The sequence below is a fragment of the Rhinoraja longicauda genome, chromosome 26 (assembly GCF_053455715.1).
Source record: "Rhinoraja longicauda isolate Sanriku21f chromosome 26, sRhiLon1.1, whole genome shotgun sequence".
Classification (NCBI taxonomy): Eukaryota; Metazoa; Chordata; class Chondrichthyes; order Rajiformes; family Arhynchobatidae; genus Rhinoraja; species Rhinoraja longicauda.
Window position 1 is genome coordinate 31166846 of NC_135978.1, and position 21460 is coordinate 31188305.

The 21460-nt window shown below is 45.7% G+C and overlaps 1 protein-coding gene across 2 annotated transcripts in view; it reads right to left on the reverse strand.

Moving 5' to 3' along the window:
- Window positions 1-21460, reverse strand: part of vps53 (VPS53 subunit of GARP complex) — a 328676-nt gene that overhangs the window by 93787 nt on the left and 213429 nt on the right. For both annotated transcript variants that reach the window (XM_078422197.1, XM_078422198.1), the window contains exons 14-16: window positions 20596-20838; window positions 17817-17964; window positions 4196-4278 (exon numbers count right to left, since the gene is read on the reverse strand). In XM_078422197.1, coding sequence (XP_078278323.1) covers window positions 4196-4278; window positions 17817-17964; window positions 20596-20838 — 474 coding nt within the window. The remainder of the gene's footprint in view (window positions 1-4195; window positions 4279-17816; window positions 17965-20595; window positions 20839-21460) is intronic.

Here is a 21460-nt window from a genome sequence, read left to right on the forward strand (position 1 = left end):
TGTATAAATAAGTTATCCCTCAGGTTCCTATTAAATCTTTCCCCTCTCAGCTTAAACCTCTGTGCCCTGGTTCTCGATTCCCCTAATCTGGGCAAAAGACTGATCTATTTACCTGATCTATTCCTAATTTTGTACACCTCTATAAGATCACCTCTCATCCTCCTGCGCTCCAGTTTATTTTGCTTTTGCCAGTCACAGCTGGTAGAGCTGTTGCCTCACAGCAGCAGAGACCTGGGTTTGATCATAACCTCGGGTGCTTCTGTATGTGCAGTTTGCACGTTCTCCCTGTGACCGTGTGGGATTTCTCCGGATGCTCCGGCTTCCTCCCACATCCCACAGATGTGCGGGGTTGTTAGTTAATTGGAGTCTGTAAAATTGCTCTCCAGTGTGTTGTACAACCCGTTGGTGAGACAACAGTAGGGTTGCCAACTGTCCCGTATTAGCCGGGACATACCGTATATTGGGCTAAATGGGTTTGTCCCGTACGGGACCGCCCTTGTCCCATATTAGGCCTGGAGGGCCCTGTAGGCCCGGGCGCTGTAGGCCTGGCCACTGTAGGCCCGGGGGCTGCTGTAGGCCCGAACACTGTAGGCCCCGACAGTGTAGGCCCGGAGGGCGCCTAAAGGAGGTTGCATAGCAACCCACCTAAAGGAGGTTGCATAGCAAATCGCCTCCCGGCGGCCGCCATTGGTGAAGCGGGAGCACGTGGCCGCTGGGTGAGGTCACGTGGGGCGCGGGGCGGTGACGTCATCTTTTGTCCCTTATTTGGGAGTGATAAAGTTGGCAACCCTAGGTGACAGTGTGATGAGAAAGTGGGATAACTTGGAACTAGTGTGAACAGGTGATTGATGGTTGGTGTGGACTCGGTGGGCTGAAAGGACTCTTTCAGTGCTGTACCTCCAAACTAAACATGTCCATCCATTGTATTTCCTCATATTCTAATTGAAACTCTTTAACTCTCTTAATATTTCCTTTGACTCCCTTGGATGTGTAAAACTCTTGCTTGACCTCCACAACTCATCACCTCCCAGGTTTACCAACTTTCTATCTCATTCTCTAGAACTGGTAGTTCTCACATTATCGGCAAGAGGGGCTATTATCGGCAAGAGGGGCTATTATCGGCAAGAGGGGCTATTCTTTTCTCTATGCAAGTCCCACTTGCCCACGTTTGGTTCATATCCCTCTAAACATTTACTATCCATGTAGCGTTCAAATGACTTTTAATGACGTGATGGTACCTGCCTCAATTACCTCCTCTGGCAGCTCGTTCATAGACCCACCACCCTCTGAGTGAAAAAGTTGCCCCTCAGGTTCCTATTAAATCTTTCCCCTCTCACCTTAAACCTATGTCCTCTAGTTCTTGATACCCCTACTTTGGGTAATCGTTTGTGCATTCACCCTGGGTAAAAGAATAAAAGGAGTGGAAAAGAAAGATATATTCCCCTCATGATTTTATAAAGCTCCAATTTGATCCGTCAGCATCCAACACTTCAAGGAATGAAGTGTTCTCCTGCCCCACCTCTCCCTACAGCTCAGGCCAGTGACATCCTTGCAAATCTCCTCTGCATTCTTTTCAGCTTATCGACATCCTTCCAATAGCAGAGTGACTAAAACTGAACACAATACTCCAAATGTTGCCTCACCAACGGAATGTACAACTGTAACAACATCCCAGCTTCTATCCTCAAGCTTATAAGTCACAGGAGCAGAATTAGGCTTTGCGGGTCATCGAGTCCACTCCGCCGTTCAATCATGGCTGATCTATCCTTCCCTCTCAACACCATTCTCCTGTCTTGTCCCCATTACCGTTGACACCTTTGCTAATCAAGAATACTCAATACCCTGAATGATGGAGGTCAATGTACCGAAAGCCTTCTTTACCATACTATCTACATGTGACACCACTTTTCAAGGAACTATGTACCTGCACTCCTAAGATAGACACAAAATGCTGGAGTAACTCAGCGGGACAGGCAGCATCTCTGGAGAGAAGGAATGGGTGACGTTTCAGGTCGAGACTGCCTGTCCCACTGAGTTACTCCAGCATTTTGTGTCTACCTTTAGTTTAAACCAGCATCTGCAGTTCCTTCCATAGAAACATAGAAAATAGGTGTGGGAGTAGCCCATTCGGCCCTTCGAGCCAGCACCGCCATTCAATATGATCATGTCTGATCATCCGAAATCAGTACCCTGTTCCTGATTTTTCCCCATATCTCTTGATTCCGTTAGCCCTAAGAGCTAAAACATCCAGTGAATTGGCCTCCACTGCCTTCTGTGGCAGGGAATTCCACAAATTCACTACTCTCTGGGTGAAAAGGTTTTTCCTCATCTCAGTCCTGAATGGCCTACCCCTTATTCTTAAACTGTGACCCATGGTTCTGGACTCCCCCAACATGGGGAACATTTTTCCTGCATCTACCCTGTCCAATCCCTTAAGAATTTTATATGTTTCTATAAGATCCCCTCTCATCCTTCTAAATTCCAGAGAATACAAGCCCAGTCGACCCATTCTTTCATCATATGACAGTCCCGCCATCCCAGGAATTAACCTAGTGAACCTACGCTGCACTCCCTCAATAGCAAGAATGTCCTTTCTAAAATTAGGAGACCAAAACTGCACAGGGTACTCCAGGTGCGGTCTCACCAGGGCCCTGTACAACTGCAGTAGGACCTCCTTGCTCCTAAACTCAGATCCTCTCACTATAAAGGCTGACATGCCATTAGCTTTCTTCACTGCCTGCTGTACCTGCATGCTTACTTTCAGTGAATGATGTACAAGCACACCCAGGTCTTGTTGCACCTCCCCTTTTCCTAATCTGACACCATTCAGATAATAATCTGCCTTCCTGTTCATGCCACCAAATTGGATAACCCCACATGTATCCACATTATACTGCCTCTACCCACTCACCCAACCTATCCAAGTCTCCCTCATAGCATCCTTCTCGCAGCTCACTTTGCCACCCAGTTTTGAGTCATCCGCAAACTTGGAGATGTTACATTTATTTCCCTCGTCTAAATAGTTATTATATATTGTTAATAAATGGGGGTCCCAGCACTGATCCTTGCAGTACCCCACTTGTCACTCCTACACATTACCTGAACTCCTAGATCCCTCTGCTCTACCCCATTCCCCAGAGTCCTGGCATTTACTCTGAAGGTCCTGCCCTGGTTCGACTTCCTAAAATGCAACATCTTGAACTTATCTGTCTCAAACTCCACTAGCCATTCCTCCAGAAGAGGAAAGAGGCATCAGAGCCTCGTGTGTTCTTAAACACTAGTTGCTAATGTACATTCAGGATACTTTTGCTGCTTTAGACTTTACATCCTCATAAATCTTTAGATTTAGTACAGATAGAAACATTGAAACATAGAAGATAGGTGCAGGAGTAGCCCTTCGAGCCTGCACCGCCATTCAATATGATCATGGCTGATCATCCAACTCAGTATCCTGTACCTGCCTTCTCTCCATACCCCCTGATCCCTTTAGCCACAAGGGCCACATCTAACTCCCTCTTAAATATAGCCAATGAACTGGCCTCAACTACCTTCTGTGGCAGAGAATTCCACAGATTCACCACTCTCTGTGTGAAAAAAAACGTTCTCATCTCGGTCCTAAAAGACTTCCCCCTTATCCTTAAACTGTAACCCCTTGTTCTGGAGTTCCCCACATCGGGAACAATCTTCCTGCATCTAGCCTGTCCAACCCCTTTCTATAAGATCCCCCCTCATTCTTCTAAATTCCAGCGAGTACAAGCCGAGTTTATCCAGTCTTTCTTCATATGAAAGTCCTGCCATCTCATGGCACAGTGTGGGAAGGGGTCCTTCGGCCCTCCGACTCTGTGCTGACCAACAATCACCCCGTACACTAACACTATCCTACACACGAGGGACAATTTAGAATTTTACCTACCAAAAGCCAATTAACCTACATACCTGCACGTCTTTGGAGTGCGGGTGGAAACTGGAGCACCCGAAGAAAACCCACGTGGTCACGGGGAGAACGTACAAACTCCGTACTTGACAGCACCCATAGTCAGGATCAGACCCGGGTCTCTGGCGCTGTGAGGCAGCAACTCTACAGCTGCGCCACCGTGCCGTTCATTTTTTTTAACATTAAGATTTGGACTTCAGCTGCTTTGAACTATTTAATTTTTAAATGGAGCGGGTCATATAAAGAGTCGTTTGTACTCACGCGCTAAAGGTGTCCATTTCTGATATCAGGTTAATCCGTTCTGCTAGACTCACATCCACCTTCTCTTTGAGTTTCTCTTCAAGCTTTTAGAGAAATTAGAAATGCAGATTACACCAAAGTAACAAATCAAACTGGAATAGAGAAGTGGCTAAAGGAAAGTTCCAAGTTATGAGATGCAACATCATTTCAATTAGATTGCATTTACATTAGATTTTTTTTCTCTTTTCTCAACGGTGGCATGGTGGCGCAGTGGTAGAGCGACTGCCCTACAGCGCCAGAGACCCGGGTTCGATCCTGACCACGGGTGCTGTCTGTACGGAGTTTGTACGTTCTCTCCGTGACCCGCGTGGGTTTTCTCCGAGATCTTCAGTTTCCTCCCACACTCCAATGACGTACGGGTTTGTAGATTAATTGGCTTGGTATAAATGTAGAAAAATGTCCCTAGTGGGTGGGGATGGCTGGTCGGCGCGCGGACTCGGTGGGCCGAGTGGCCTGTTTCCCTGCTGCATCTCTAACCTCAACTAAACATCTAAGATCACTGGCACAATTGACATCACTGTTCCTTTGACTCTTAAGTATGTTTTAGCTGCAACAACTAAGACGTACAGGTATGTAGTTAATTGGCTGGGTAAATGTAAAAATTCTCCCTAGTGGGTGTAGGATAGTGTTAATGTACGGGGATCGCTGGGCGGCACGGACTTGGAGGGCCGAAAAGGCCTGTTTCCGGCTGTATATATATGATATGATATGACGAACCAAATGTTTCAGCACAGTTTACATCACATTCCCTCAAATGCCCGCATTCTCCATCGTTTCTAGGGATGTTGATGGGACTTGAAGGCCTAAGCTGTAGGGAGAGGTTGGGCAGGCTGGGACTTTAGTCCTTGGAGCGCAGGAGGCTATTGGGTGATCTTATAGAGATGTATAAAATCATGAGAGAAATATGAGCATGATCTGAATGTACAGTTTTTTGAATCAAGAACCAGAGGACATAGGTTCGAGTTGAAAGGGGAAAGATTTCATAGGAACCTGAGCGGCAACTCTTTCACAAGGAGGGTGGTGGGTGTATTGAACGAGCTGTCAATGAAGGTAGTTGAGGCTGGTACTATAAAAGCATTTAAAAGACACTTGGACAGAGACATGGACAAGGAAATGTTCAGAGGAATATGGGCAAATGGGACTAGCATAGATGGGGCATCTTTAGGGTTGCCAACTTCCTCACTCCCAAATACGGGACAAAGGGTGACGTCACCGCCCCCGTGCCCCACGTGACCTCACCCAGCCAGCGGCCACGTGCTCCCGCTCCACCAATGGCGGCCGCCATTGGTGGAGCGGGAGCACGTGGCCGCTGGCTGGGTGAGGTCACGTGGGGCGCGGGGGCGGTGACATTACCTTTTGTCCTGTATTAGGGAGTGAGGAAGTTGGCAACCCCACTAATACGGGACAAGGGCGGTCCCGTACGGGACAAACTAATTTAGCCCGAAATACGGGATGTCCCGGTTGATACGGGACAGTTGGCATACCCTGGGCATCTTGGTTGGCATGGTCGGGCGAGTGGGGCCACCGGGCCTGTCTCCGTGCTTCAAGACTCTCAATGACCTTTTCCAGCCAGCGGGAACAAAGAGGGATCATCCGGACTAGAATGAGCACTCTGTATCTTTCTTGGAGCCAGATACGTGTCAACTCTTTGCCTACTATGTGCATTGAATTTCACTGTACAAAGAATTCCACTGTACCTAGGTACACATGACAATAAAGTATTATTGAATCACAAATGTTCATTGAATCATGCAATCATCAATGGATCTAATTTTGGAAGGCAGTACACACTGTTTCATTTGCCAAACATATTAACTAGCAGATGGATAAGAAAGTACACAGAAATTATTTGTACCTACAGCTTTACCTGCTTCAGTGCAGTTGATTGTTAATGAGGTTACGCTCCAAGTCCCTCATTTTATCATTGTCCTGCCAACATTTCACCACAAACTTTGACTTATCTATAGCTTAGTGTACAGAACATGGAACAGTACAGTGTAGGAAGGAAGTGCAGATGCTGGTTTAAACCGAAGATTGACATAAAATGCTGGAGTAACTCAGCGGATCAGGCAGCATCTCAGGAGAGAAGGGATTGGTGAAGTTTCGGGTCGAGACCCTTCTTCAGGCCCGAAACGTCACCCATTCCTTCTCTCCTGAGATGCTGCCTGATCCGCTGAGTTACTCCAGCAATTTGCGTCTACCAGCATTTTGTGTCTATCTATAGAACAGTACAGCACAGGATCATGCCCTTCGGCCCACAATGTCTGTGCCAATATGATGCCGAGACCAACTCTTATCTGCCTGAACATAATCCACATCCCTCCATATCCACGTGCCCATCCAAAAGTCACTTAAATGCCATTATTGCATCTTTCTCCCACCACCCCAGGCACAGGATTCAAGAAACTCTGCCCTCGGTGTAAAAAACACTAGACCTAGCACATCTCTAGAATTTGCCCCACTCACCTAATTGTTCGACGATGTCAAATGTTATTCCCTCTAGTATTTGATATTTCCACGCTGGGTAAACGGTTCCGACAGTCTACCGGATCTATGCCTCTCACAATTTTATATACTTCTATCAAGTCTCCCCGTAACCTGATAGAAATAGAGAAATGAAGTGAGGGGGAATTTATTCAGGTCAGAGGGTGGTGAATCTGTGGAATTCATTGCCACAGATGGTTGTAGAGGCCAAGTCAATGGGTATTTATAAAGCGGAGATTGACAGATACATGATTAGTAAGCATGTCACGGATTATGGGGAGAAGGCAGGAGAATGGGGTTGAGAGGGAAAGATAGATCGGCCATGATTGAATGGCGGATTAGACTTGATGGGCTGAATGGCCTACTTCTGCTCCTATGTTATGAACATGAACCTCCGGCGTTCCAGGGGAAACAATCCAAGTTTGTCCAACGTCTCCATGCAGCGAATACTCCTTAATCCAGGCAACATTCTGGTAAACCTTCTCTACATCTTTTCCAAAGCCTCCACATCTTTCTGGTAATTGGGTTTCTGATGGGCTACCCAACAGGGGAAAATAACAGCGACTACATTTTTAAAAATCTGAGTGAGACAAAGGAGCTCAGAGCAGCCATCTTATTGTATCCTTATTGTTTTGGTTTTGATGTGGTTATGCTTTATTCTTAATTGTTAACTGTATGTTTGTGTTGTCATTTGTGAGCGAAGCACCAAGACACATTCCTTGTATCTGCACATACTTGGCCAATAAACGTATTCATTCTTATGCACCCTAATACAAACCCCTCAGCTTGTTTGCTTCACCACTAGTTCCATATTTTCAAAGCATTGAAGAATACAAATCAATGAACATTGCATGCATTGAAGCTTTTTCTCTTTGGTACAATGAAACTACTGTAGTTACCGGAATGCAAGAAGATTCGTACCATGCTGGACAATTGAAATGTGCTCTCAGTTATTCCCCAGGCGTGGAACATTAAACAATTGCTCTCCCACACACACATCATCATTTCTACCTTCACTTCGCAATTTATGGCTGAATTAAGATGTAGTTTGTAACGCTGTAACAAAATACAGGCATCTCGACGGACGGGACATATTGACTAAATTATCAAGATAACATCTTTTAACAATAGATGGGTTATTTCCTGAAATGCTGGAAAAATCTATATAGTGGGTTAACCCAATCAGTAAATCATGGTTTGAAATCTTTATTTTCAGTAAATGATTGTCACAGAACTTTTTAAAAAAGTTGTAGCAATACTTTAAACCCTTTCTTAGTGTGAATACTGGAGCAGGACGAAGCCATTCTGCCCCTCTAACCTACTGCTGTTCAATTTGGTCTAGCCAAATCTGTACCTTTACTTTACTTTGGAGATACAGCGTGGAAGCAGGCCCTTCGGCCCACTGTGTCCGTGCTGACGGGCGATCACTAACACTATCCTACACGCTAGGGAAAAATTTACAATTTACAGAGGGCCAATTAACCTACAAACCCGCACGTCTCTGGAGAGTGGGAGGAAACCGGAACACCCGGAGGAAACCCACACGATCATAGGGAGAAAGTGCAAACTCCACACGGACAGTACTTGAGGACAGATACGGCGCGGACAAGCCCTTTGGCCCACCGAGTCCATGCTGACCAGCGATCACCTGTACACTAGTACTATCCTGCACACTCAGGACAATTTACAATTTACAGACGCCAATGAACCTACATACCTGCATGTCTTTGGAGTGTGGGAAGAAACCAGAGCACGTGGTCACAGGGAGAACGTACAAACTCCCTCTTAACTCTATCCAATACCTTCGGCTTTCAAGCTCTTCATTATTAAAAATTGTCAATCTTAAAATTAAAAATCACTGATAAAGCTAGCACCTACTAATTTTGTGGGAACAAATTCGGTAAAATTGAAAAGTTAGTTTATGTTTATACCACCCTGTCTGGAGCTACAGTAAACACCCGGGAGAGGGCTGCATTCTTGCCAGTGATAACATAAAGAAGAAAGTGCGTATTGGGCGGCATGGTGGCACAGCGGTAGAGTTGCTGCCTTACAGCGCTTGCAGCGCCGGAGACCCGGGTTCCATCCCGACTATGGGCGCTGTCTGTACGGAGTTTGTACGTTCTCCCCGTGACCTGCGTGGGTTTTCTCCGAGATCTTTGGTTTCCTCCCACATTCCAAAGACGTACAGGTTTGTAGGTTAATTGGCTTGGTGTATATGTAAATTGTCCCTAGGAAAGCGTTAGTGTGCGGGGATCTCTGGTCAGCGCGGACTCGGTGGGCCGAAAGGCCTGTTTCCGCACTGTATCTCAAAACTAAACTCAGCTACACATTCACATATCAGCCCGCCTGATCCTTCAGTAGATCCACGCCGGAACCTGCGTGCTCTTCCCAAAGAACTTACTATCATCCAATATAATCACTCTACTCTAGATGTCAACTTCTTTACATCGGTGAAACCAAACGCAGGCTCGGTGATCGTTTCGCTCAACACCTGCGCTCAGTCCGCCTTAACCAACCTGATCTCCCGGTGGCTGAGCACTTCAACTCCCCCTCCCACTCCCAGTCTGACCTTCCTGTCATGGGCCTCCTCCAGTGCCATAGTGAGGCCCACCGGAAATTGGAGGAACAGCACCTCATATTTCATATAGTATAAGAAAATAACTGCAGATGCTGGTACAAATCGATTTATTCACAAAATGCTGGAGTAACTCAGCGGATCAGGCAGCATCTCGGGAGAGAAGGAATGGGTGACGTTTTGGGTCGAGACCCTTCTTCAGAACCTCATATTTCGCCTGGGCAGCTTGCAGCCCGGTGGTATGAACATGGACTTCTCCAACTTTAGATAGTTCCTCTGTCCCTCTCTTCCCCTTCCCAGTTCTCCCTCTATCTTCCTGTCTCCACCTATATCCTTCCTTTGTCCCGCCCCCCTGATATCAGTCTGAAGAAGGGTCTCGATCCGAAACATCACCCATTCCTTCTCTCCTGAGATGCTGCCTGACCTGCTGAGTTACTCCAGCATTTTGTGAATAAAGAACTCTACTCTTTTAAATCTCTTTCCTACCTCTAAGTACTTCATCTACACTTCACGCTGCCCCGGAAAAGCAGCCAACATAATCTTAAAGGCTTCATTCTTTCTTCTTCCTGCTCCCGTCCAGCAGAAAATACAGAAGCTTGAAAGCGCGCACCACCAGACAGGAACAACTTCTTCCCCTCTGTTATCAGGCTTCTGAACTATAAGCTAGGGTACTGTCCGATTCACATCTACCCCATTGCGGACATTGGACTCTGTCTATGGAACTGAAACGCTACAATGCTGAGAACTATATTCTGCACTCTGTTTCTTACCCTTTGTTCTACCAATTCTACTTGAGATTGACTTGATTGTATTGTTATGCATGTTATATCTGATCTGTTTGGATAACATGCAAAACAAAGCTTTTCACTGCCAATTGTTGTAATTGGTAAAAGTTAATTGGCACTGTGTGCGGGATCTTGCCATGACCAGAATAACTGCTGCATCTGATTATACAAGCTAATCATGATTATGCTTGATTACTTCTGAAGAAGGGTCCCGACCCGAAATGTCTCCTATTCATTCCTCCAGAGATGCTGTCTGAGCCGCTGAGTTACTCCAGCACATTGTTTTATTTTGTAAAACTCCATTATGCTGTTCCTTATTTAGTCAGAGGAAACATACAGTGTGGAAACTGGCCCTTCGGCCCAACTCGCCCACACTGGCCAACATTTCCCAGCTACCCTAGTCCCACTTGCCTGCACTTGGTCCATATCCCTCCAAACCTGTCCTATCCATGTACTAGTCCAACTGTTTCTTAAACGTTGGGATAGTCCCGGCCTCAACTACCTCCTCTGGCAGCTTGTTGCATGCACCCACCACCCTCTGTGTGAAAAAGTTACCCCTCGGATTCCAATTAAATCTTTTCCCCTTCACCTTGAAGCTATGTCCTCTGGTCCTCGATTCCTCTACTCTGGGTAAAGACTGTGCATCTACCCGATCTATTCCTCTCATGATTTTGTATGCAATGTTTCTTCATCTAATTTCTCGGCTGTTATCATTTGAATTTTTACCTGATGGGCAATCTATTTCCATTCAATGATCATAAAACCTGTGCAAAAATGCCCACCTTTTGTGAAATGTAGGTTGCCAAGTTGGAGATTTTCATAAGAACAGGATAATTCAGAATTTTTAATTTGACATTGCAAAGGATGGGTTTGAGAAATAATATGTATATTATTAAGTATGAATATTGATTTTTCTATTTGAAAGTATCCGATGCATTCCTCCCTCTCTGTCCCACCATGATTGTGCCTTGTGTGGGGTGATTTCCTCCAGTGTATTGTACATAATACAAAGCCGCTGTGTAGATACACACAAATACTCAGTCGTTCAAGCATATTCAGCGGAGATACAGAGTTAATGTTTCCAATGAAAGATCATCAGCCTATAGTTTTTAATTTTGCTTTCATAGTGCATGGAAACAGGCCCTTTTGCCCACCGAGTCCACAAGGAACATCGATCACCTGTTCACACTGGTTCTATGTTCCCCACACGCTAGGAGGCCAATTTACAGAGGCCAATTGACCTACAAACCGGCACATCTTTGGGACGTGAGAGGAAACCGGAGCACCCTGAGGAAACCCACGCGGTCACAAGGAGAACATGAAAACTCCACACAGATAGCACCGGAGGTTAGGATCAAATCTGGGCCTCTGGCGTTGTGAGGCAGCAGCTCTACCAGCTGCACCACTGTGCCGCACTTTATTTCACTCTTCATCAATGCCCTTTTGTTTAATAGATCAGATTCCAAGGAAAGTATTTATTTTTGCATCAGATAAAATGAATCATTCAAAAGAATGAAATAATCATCTTTTGTAAATAAATCTTCACATGATGCCCTTGAGATGTAATCATCGTTAGGTAGGTTCGGATGGGAACCAACTGCATGCACAGGCATGCTCGACAAACAACAGTGGAATAATTGACCAGAAATCCTGTGTTCATTGGGCTTGGCCAAGGGAGAAGCAGTGGCCTTGTGGTGCCTATTCTCTGAATAATGCCGGAAGATGTTTTTTTTACAGCCAGAGCTTTGATTTAAGATAAACACACAATGCTGGAGTAACTCAGCGGACAGGCAGCATCTCTGGAGAGAAGGAATGGGTGACGTTTCTGGTTGAGATCCATCTTCAGACAGTCTCGGCCCGAAACGGCGCCCATTCTTCTCTCCAGAGATGCTGCCTGTTCCGCTGAGTTACTCCAGCATTTTGTGTCTATTCTCAATTTAAACCAGCATCTGCAGTTCCTTCCTACACGAGTTTTGATTTAACATCAGATCTGTTCCAAAGGATGAAACTGAGTTGCTTGGCACTGCAACAACTTTCCGGCCTGTTCACATCTTCAGAACGGGTCTTCAAATCAGTTTTTTTAGAGATACAACGTGGAAACAGGCCCTTTTAGCCCACTGATTCCACACCTACCAATGATCACCCACACACTAGTTCTATCCTACACACTAAGGACAATTTACGGAAGGCCGTTAACCTACAAAGCGACACGTCTTTGGAATGTGGGAGGAAACCGGAGCACCCGGAGGAAACCCAGGTAATTTACACCTCATATTTCACATGGGCAACTAACAGCCCGGCCACATGTACGTAGATTTCCCGAATTTCAAGTAATCCGTGAATTCCCTCTCTCTACCCCTACCTCCTTCCCCACCCCAGTCGTTCCACTGGTTCCACTGTTCACATCCCTGTATCCCCTCGTTATCACCTCTTCCCCAGCCAACAATGGGCCATTGTGGGTTCCACCGTTCCTTGGTCATCTGTTGCCGGCCCTGATCTGTTCTCGCCTTTTCCTCTCTCCAGTGTCTCATCCCCCGCCCCCTTCAACTTTCAGTGTGAAGAAGGGTTCCAACCCAAAATGTCACCTGTTCCTTTTCTCCAGAGATGCTGTCTGACCCGATGATAGACTTCAGCAGTTTGTGTCTATCTTTGGTTTACATGACATCGTGCTATGTGCTTGCTATAAGTTCATAAGTTCTAGGAGCAGAATTTAGGCCAATTTGGCCCATCAAGTCTACTCGCCATTCAATCATGGCTGATCTATCTTTCCCTCTCAATCCCATTCTCCTGTCTTCTCCCTACCACCCCCGACACCTGGACAAATCAAGAAGCTGTCAATCTCTGCCTTTTGTTGCAAACCCGGGTTAATATGTCAATTTTATTACTTAAAAAAAAGAGTTGAATCTTTGCCCAAACAGTTAATGTTGATGATAATTATTTTTGACGGTTTGGCTTTAAATCTCGGCCTGATGAGGATTTCGAGCCCACTTGTTTGAGAGGCAGATCTGAACCTCATTACCCAGTAGGAATTGAGAGCTGCCTAGTGCACAGCCAATGTCTTGCTACAGTCTAATGAACATGTTAAATTAAAACAAACACCGGATACCAGCGAGGAGATCACACGGCCTTTTATAATTGCTTGCAATTTCCCAACGGTGTGAGAGTCATGTTCATGGTGTGAAAAGGATTTACTCTGAGACTGCAGCCCTCGGTTTGTGCGTGCGTTTGTACACATGCCCGCACTCCGTCCTTTGCCAGGAATCGAGGAGCTAAGGGAAGCATTCACAACTGCAGCCGTGCTTGTTTTCTCTCCTCTCAACGAACAGTTCTGAGTGACAACTTGATAATCCGCTTGAAGTCAGAGCTGCAGCTCCACACAAGCAGAGTACCGGCCGACTGACCGACTGACCGACCGACCGGCTGCAGTCGGCTCAGGAAAGATTGCCACCAGAAAAACGAAATGGAACCGATTCCTGATTACTCAAAAGATAAGACACAGAATGCTGGAGCAACTCAGCGGGTCAGGCTACACCTCTGGATTAAAGGAACAGGTGACGTTTCGTGCCGAGACCCTTCTTCAGACTGAGAGTCGGGGGAGAGGGGAACTAGAGGTATGAAAAGGTTCGGAACAAATCAGAGCCGGCACCGATGACCAAGGAAAGGTGGAGCCCACAATGGTCCATTGTTGGCTGTGGAAGAGGTGATAACGTAGGGATAGGAACAGCAGGACTAGGGTGATGGAGGTACAGAGAGAGAGGGAATGCAAGGGTTACTTGATACAAGAGAAATCAATATTCATACAATAATATACATTTTATTATTCAAACCGATCCTTTGTAAAAAAAAGATAATCAATGGTTGACTTAAAAAGACTGTGAATTAACCTGTGAAGTAATCTCCAACTTGACAACCTACTCTTCATGCTAGATGGGTATTTTTCCATAGGTATCAAGTTCATTGAAAGGAAATAGATTGCCCATCAGGTAAAAAAGACATGATTTAATAGCCGAGAAATAAGATGAAGAAACAATGAACTGCGGATGCTGGTTTACAACAAAAGACTATGGATGGGAGATGTTTCGGGTAGGGACCCTTCTTTAGACAGTCTGAAGAGGGGTCCCGACCCAAAACATCACCTATCCGTATTCTCCAGATCCGTTGAGTTACTCATAGAGTGATACAGTGTGGAAACAGGCCCTTCGGCCAACTTGCCCACAACGGCCAACATGTCCCAGCTACACTAGTCCCACCTGACTGCGCTTAGACCATATACCTCCAAACCTGTCCTATCCATGTACCTGTCTCTCTAACTGTTTCTTAAACGTTGGGATAGTCCCAGCCTCAACTACCTCCTCCGGCAGCTCGTTCCATACACCCACCACCCTTTGCGTGAATAAGTTACCCCTCAGATTCCTATTAAATCTTTTCCCCTTCACCTTGAACCTATGTCCTCTGGTCCACTTCTACTCCAGCACTTTGTGTCTTTATTTCCAATGTTTTCTTGGGTTTTTTAAAACTACGTTTCTGGCATCTGTGTTTTTTTAGTGTTGCAATGTCAACTCATTTCTCTTTTCCCCAACTTACAGCAATTTAAAAGGTAAGATGAAAAGATCAACGTGATAAGTAGGTTCCGTTATTGATTGGCCGAGTCATTCATTAATGCAGTTAGACTCCATCTACACTTCACGCTGCCACGGCAAGCAGCAAGATCAAGGACCAGTCTCACCCCCTCCCTCTTCTCCCCTCTCCCATCAGGCAAGAGGTACAGAAGTGTGAAAACGCACACCTCCAGATTCAGGGACAGTTTCTTCCCAGCTGTTATCAGGCAACTGAAGGGCCCTGAGCTACCATCTACCTCATTGGAGATCTTCGTCTATCTTTAATCAGGCTTTACTGGACTTTATCTTGCGCTAAATGTTATTCCCTTTCTCCTGTATCTGCACACTGTGGATGGCTTGATTGTAATCATCTTTCCGCTGACTGGATAGCACACAACAAAAGCTTTTCACTGTACCTCGGTACACGTGACAATGAACTAAACTAAGGAAACGAGAAGACAATTGCTATATTATTGTTTAATTATTATATATTATGCTCTCGATATCTTCCCCTTTGTTCTACTGTGGACCACTCGATTGTAATCATGTATAGTCTTGGCTGAATGTATTTTTGGCTTTATTGTAATCATCTTTCCGCTGACTGGTTGGCACGCAACAAAAAAAGCTTTTCACTGTACACATGTAAATAAACTAAACTTAACAAAACTAATGTGAGAGCTTGATCATATTTTTCAAGTTATTATGTCTGCTGATAACATGAACTCGTGGAGTTCCTGAACTGTAACGTAACTATAAGACTGCAGAAGCATTTACAAAGCTAGATGACAGACTCAAGCTGGAAGCACTTGGCCAGTCTCCATCCAGCTTGTGGGGATATACCCACAGTGGAAAGCAGTCTGGCGATGACTGAATGACTTTTCCTAATGAATTATTGAGCCGCACAGATCAGGAAGGTACGCACATGCCCATATTTGAACAAACTCAGCTCAGCCGGCTGCATTAACTAAAGCAAAAAACGGATTCCTCCCACATTCCAAAGACGTGCAGGTTTGTAAGTTGGCCGGCTTCTGCAAATTGCTCCTAGTGTACAGGGTGCAAACGTGGGATGACATAGAACTAGTGTGAATGGGTGGTTAATGGAATGGTTTGGTTTAGTTTAGTTCAGTTTAGTTTAGTTTAGAGATAGTGCGGAAATAGGCCATTCAGCCCACCGTCCGCACCGACCAGCCATCCCTGCAAATTACACTATCCTACACACACTAGGGACAATTTACACTTATACCAAGTCAATTTACCTTTATACCTGTACGTCTTTGGAGTGTGGGGGGAAACCGAAGATCTCGGAGAAAACCCACGCAGGTCACGGGGAGAAGGTACAAACTCCGTACAGACAGCACCCGTAGTCGGGAAGGAACCCGGGTCTCCAGTGCTGCAGGCTCTGTAAGGCAGCAGCTCTACCGCTGCACCACTGTGACTGCCCCTAAGGGCCTGTTTCTACACTGTCTCTAAACTAAACATGAATAGGTGACATTTTGAGTCAGGATCCTTTTCAAAAAAGGCTCCTGATCTGAAACGTCACCTATCCATGTTCTCTAGAGATGCTGTCTGACATGCTGAGATACTCCAGCACTTTGTGTCTTATCAAATCATACCAGTTCAGCTAAGGGGTACAGTCTACCTCTGTGCAAAACAGACCCATTAATGCAACAAGCAATGTGATTCAAGTCACTCGTTGAAATGTGTAGGAAGGAACTGCAAATGCTGGTTTAAACCGAAGATAGACACAAAATGTTGGAGTAACTCAGCGGGGCAGGCAGCATCTCTGGAGAGAAGGAATGGGTGACGTTTCGGGTCTCTACCCTTTTGCAGACTCAGTCTGAAAATGGGGCTCGACCCAAAATATCACCCACTCCTTCTCTTCAGAAATGCTGCCTGTGCTGCTGAGTTAATCCAGCATTTTGTGTCTATCGCTCACTGAAATGATTAATGAGCCTTATTAAAACAAGCATAGCAAAACTATTTATTCAGGGCTACCTGTATCATATCATATATCATATATATACAGCCGGAAACAGGCCTTTTCGGCCCACCAAGTCCGTGCCGCCCAGCGATCCCCGTACATTAACACTATCCTACACCCACTAGGGACAATTTTTTTACATTTACACAGCCAATTAACCTACATACCTGTACTGGAAAAGAATTACTGTTTCAGGCCTGTCTTTACAGAATCAATCGACGGAAAATCCCCAAGGATAAATCTTAGGATAACCACACTCAACATAAATAGAACTGCGTATCACAAGGCCAGCATGCTTCACGCTGTCTAGTTTAGTTTAGAGATACAGTGCAGAAACAGGCCCTTCAAACCACCTACACACAATAGGTACAATTTACATTTATACCAAGCTAATTAACCTACAAACCTGAACGTCTTTGGAGTGTGGGAGGAAACCGAAGATCTTGGAGAAAACCCACGCAGGTCATGGGGGGAACGTACAAACTCCGTACAGACGGCGCCCGTAGTCAGGATCGAACCTGAGTCTCCGGCGCTGCATTCGCTATAAGGCAGCAACTCTACCGCTGCGCCACCGTGCCGCACTATTAGGCCATTCGGCCCATCAAGTCTACTCCGCCATTCAATCATGGCTGAATTATCTTCTCCTCTCAACCCCATTCTCCTGCCTTCGCCCCAAAGCCCTTGACGCCCAACTACTCAAGAATCTGTCAATCTCCGTCCTAACAATACCCAATGACTTGGCCTCTCCAGCCTTCTGGGGCAATGAGCTCCACAGATTCACCACCCTCTCGCTGAAGAAATCTCTTCTCATCTTCATAAAGGTACATCCTTTAATTCTGAGGCCTTGCCCTCTGGACCTCGACTCTCCCACTAGTGGAAACATCCTCTCCACATCCACTCTATCCAGGCCTTTCACTATTCGGCACGTTTCAATGAGGTTCCCCCTCGCACATCCTTCTAAACTCCAGCGAGTACAGGCCCAGTGCCAATAATTCCTAGGATCATTCCCGTAAACCTCCTCTGGACCCTCTCCAACACCAGCACATCCTTCCTCAGATATGGGGCCCAAACCTGCTCACAATACTCCAAATGTGGCCTGACCAGTGCCTTATATTCTGGTCCTCTCGAAATGTGTGCTAACATTGCAAAGGACACTCACCTGTTGTGTTGTGGCCAGGCAATACTCAGCAGTGCTGAGGATACTACAGATGAGGCAGAGCTCCTCCAGTGTGAACTTTGCCACCTCTGAACCCTCCTTCTCCTTCAGCAGACTGGAAATGGTCAGGCCACCGCTGCTACTTGTGGTTCTGAGGAGAAAGAAAAGACGTACAGGTTTGTCGATTCATTGGCTTCGTTAAGATTATAAATTGTGCCTAGTGTGTGTGTGTGATAGTGTTAATGTGCAGGGATTGCTGGTCGGCGCAGACTCGGTGGGCCGAAGGGCCTGTTACCGTGCTGTATCTCTAAACTAAATTAAACATAAATTAAAAAATATATAAGACAATATTATAAATATATAATATAAAAAAATAAAAACACGGATTCCATCCTGCCCTCGGGTGCTGCCTGTGTGGAGTTTGCACGTTCTCCCTGTGGCTGCGTGGGTTTCCTCCGGGTGCTCCGGTTTCCTCACACTTTCCAATGACGTGCAGGTTTGTAGGTTAATTGGCTTCTGTCGTCCACATCGCGGGGCTGGAAACTGGAAGTGCCCTGAGCTAATTGTGCTGCCACCACCGTCTACGGTACAAGTGATGGTTCCCACTGATTGTCGACGGAAGCTTGCGCCCTTTTCAGGACGGACGATGACAGTGATGGAACATATGAAACACAGATGATGGACACGAAAGAAGAAGGTTAGCTTCTGTAAATTGTACCCGGTGTGTAGGATGTAAAACTGGGATACCATAGAACTTGGGTACGGGTAATCATTGGTTGGCGCGGACTCGGTGGGCCAAAGGGCCTGTTTCCATGCTGTATCTCGAAACTAAGCTGCCTCTCAGCTCGCCACTACAGAAGTCCTTTTTTTGTTAAAGGACATAAAGTGCTGGAGTAACTCAGAGGGTTCGGGAGCATCTCTGGGGAAATGTGTAGGAACCAACTGCAGAGGCTGGTTTACACCACAAGACACAAAATGCTGGAGTAACTCAGCGGGACAGGCAGCATCTCTGGAGAAATGTGTAGGAAGGGATTGCAGATGCTGGTTTACACCGATACACACAAAATGCTGGAGTACTGCAGCAGGACAGGTGGCATTCCTTCTCTCCAGAGATGCTCCCTGAAACGCTGAGTTACTCCAGCATTTTGTGTCTATCTTCAGTATCCCTGGAGAACATGGATGGGTGACATTTTGAGTCGAAGACCCATCATGTTCTCCAGAGATGCTGCCTGACCTACCGAGTCAGTCCAGCACTTTGTATCTTTTTGGGTTAACCAGCATCTGCAGTTCCATGTTTCCACAGGAACTTATATTTCCCTGGTCTTCAATATTTGCTTTTTCCAAATCGTTAAAGTATTTTCAGTTGAAGCACTTCCTCCCATAAAAGTAACCTAGTTCAAACTCAAAATTAACCATGTGGGATGTATTAAGTTTAATGATTGATATCTCTTTGCACAGTGCACATATTCATTAAGCCCCTTACATCTGAAAGAGTGATTATATTGAGCACAAGGCAGATGGGATGATTTCCCATTTCATTTTTCACGCAGTGGATGACTTTGAAGAAAATGTGTTCATTGACCATTATTAAGTCTTTCAGGTTCAATAAACGTTCTGGATACCACGAACAACGTTGAATAAAAAGCTCACCAAAAGTCTGCACGCAACATGACGACCTAAATCTGTGCAGTACCATATATGGTGTAAATGACTGCAGTCCATTCCAATTAAGACCAGTTGCTCTTTCTGCCTGTATTTGATGTACTAAACATACCAAATCTGGAAACAGCAGAGTTTTATTTGAGTCTTTTGTTGACCCTAATAAATAATAAATATTTTTTGTGGTAAACCGTATCCTTTCCATCCCTGACATCATTAGCATGAATAACATTTGGACTCCAGTACATCAAAAGCTGAAAACTGCAGATTTCCTCCAAATAGCCCTCGGGCAGCACGGGTGACGTTTCGGGTTGAGACCCTTCTTCAGACTGATGTCAGGGGAGGGGGCGGGTCCTGCCCTGAAACATCACCCATTCCTTCACTCCAGAGATGCTGCCTGACCCGCTGAGTTACTTCAGCAGTTTTGTGTCTGCAGTTTTTTTTCCTACCTGATCTATTCCTCTCGTTTGAAGATTGGGAAAACTGAGTAATCATTTGCAGTAGTTGATTGCAAAGGAATTTCTCTGCATAGACACAAAATGCTGCAGTAACTGCGGGTCAGGCAGCATCTCTGGAGAGAAGGAATGGGTGACATTTCGTGTCAAGACCCTTCTTCAGACTGACGTCAGGAGGGAGGGAGATACATGGATAAGAAAGTGTAAAGGTGTGAAAACAGGGCAAAGGGAATGTGGATTAAGGAAAATGTAGAATAGATCATTGTTAGCTGGGAGAAGATAAACAACAAAGCAAACAGAGATAAAATGTAGTCGGAGACAGTATGACTAGATCGGAGAACTGGGAACGGAAGGGATGGAGAGAGAGGAATAGCAAGGGTTACTTGAAGTAATGTGTAGGAAAATAAACTGCAGATAATGGTTTAAATCCAAGGTAGACACAAAATGCTGGAGTAACTCAGTGGGTCAGGCAACATCTCTGGAGAGAAGGAATGGGTGACGTTTCAGGTCGAGACCATTCGGGAATGGGTGACTCTGGGTCGAGACCCTTCTTCAGTCTGGACCCGAAACGTCACCAATTTCTTCCCTCCGGAGATGCTGCTGCCTGACCCGTTGAGTTACTCCAGCATTTTGGAGTAATGACTAGTTCAAACTCATCTCACGCTCACTTGGGCAGGTTTCCGGAGAGGATCTTCCATGCGTATTCGCGCAGGTATTTCTGGAAGATGGTGGTCAGAGCAATCATGGGTTCGCCGGTGCTGAGTTGGGAGCACTGCACCATGCACTTCTTGTAGTAGACAAACAGGTCGGCACAGCTGGGGAGCACCACTCCACCATCACCAGGGCTCGGCTTCGGCGGGCCCTGAGCTCTGAAATCGCCCATAAATTTGTCGATCAGCTCGCCGAGATTCCTAGCACGGAGAGAAAGAGGAGAAAAGAAGAAATCATTTTAAATATACACTGAAAGTGCGATGAAGAGGTAACGGTGTTCATGACTGCGCATTCCTTCTCTCCTGAGATGCTGCCTGACCTGCTGGGTTACTCCAGCATTTTGTGACCCATTCCTTCTCTCCTGAGATGCTGCCTGACCTGCTGAGTTACTCCAGCATTTTGTGAAATAAGTACCTTCGATTTGTACCAGCATCTGCAGTTATTTTCTTACACTACCTGTTGCTCCACTGTGATTTCTCCTCCTTGAAGAAGTTCTCCTCCTCTCTTCGACAAGAGTTTAGTTTCATGACTGCCCATACAATCTTGTGAAAGAGTTCAAAGAAATACGAGGAAGTACCAGGTTTGTTATGTCTCTTTAACAGTCGATCTGATGTCAAAAATACAATTCAACACAATGCAAGACTCACAGCTAGGGTAACAAAAATATTTCCAAGATCTGGAGTCAAATGATCCCCACTCAAATAAAATCAAATTCTCAGCTTTTCATTGTATCTCAAGCTACAAGTAGGGGTGCCAACGATCTCACTCCCAAATATGGGACAAGGTGACGTCACCGCCCCGCGCCCCACATGATCTCACCCA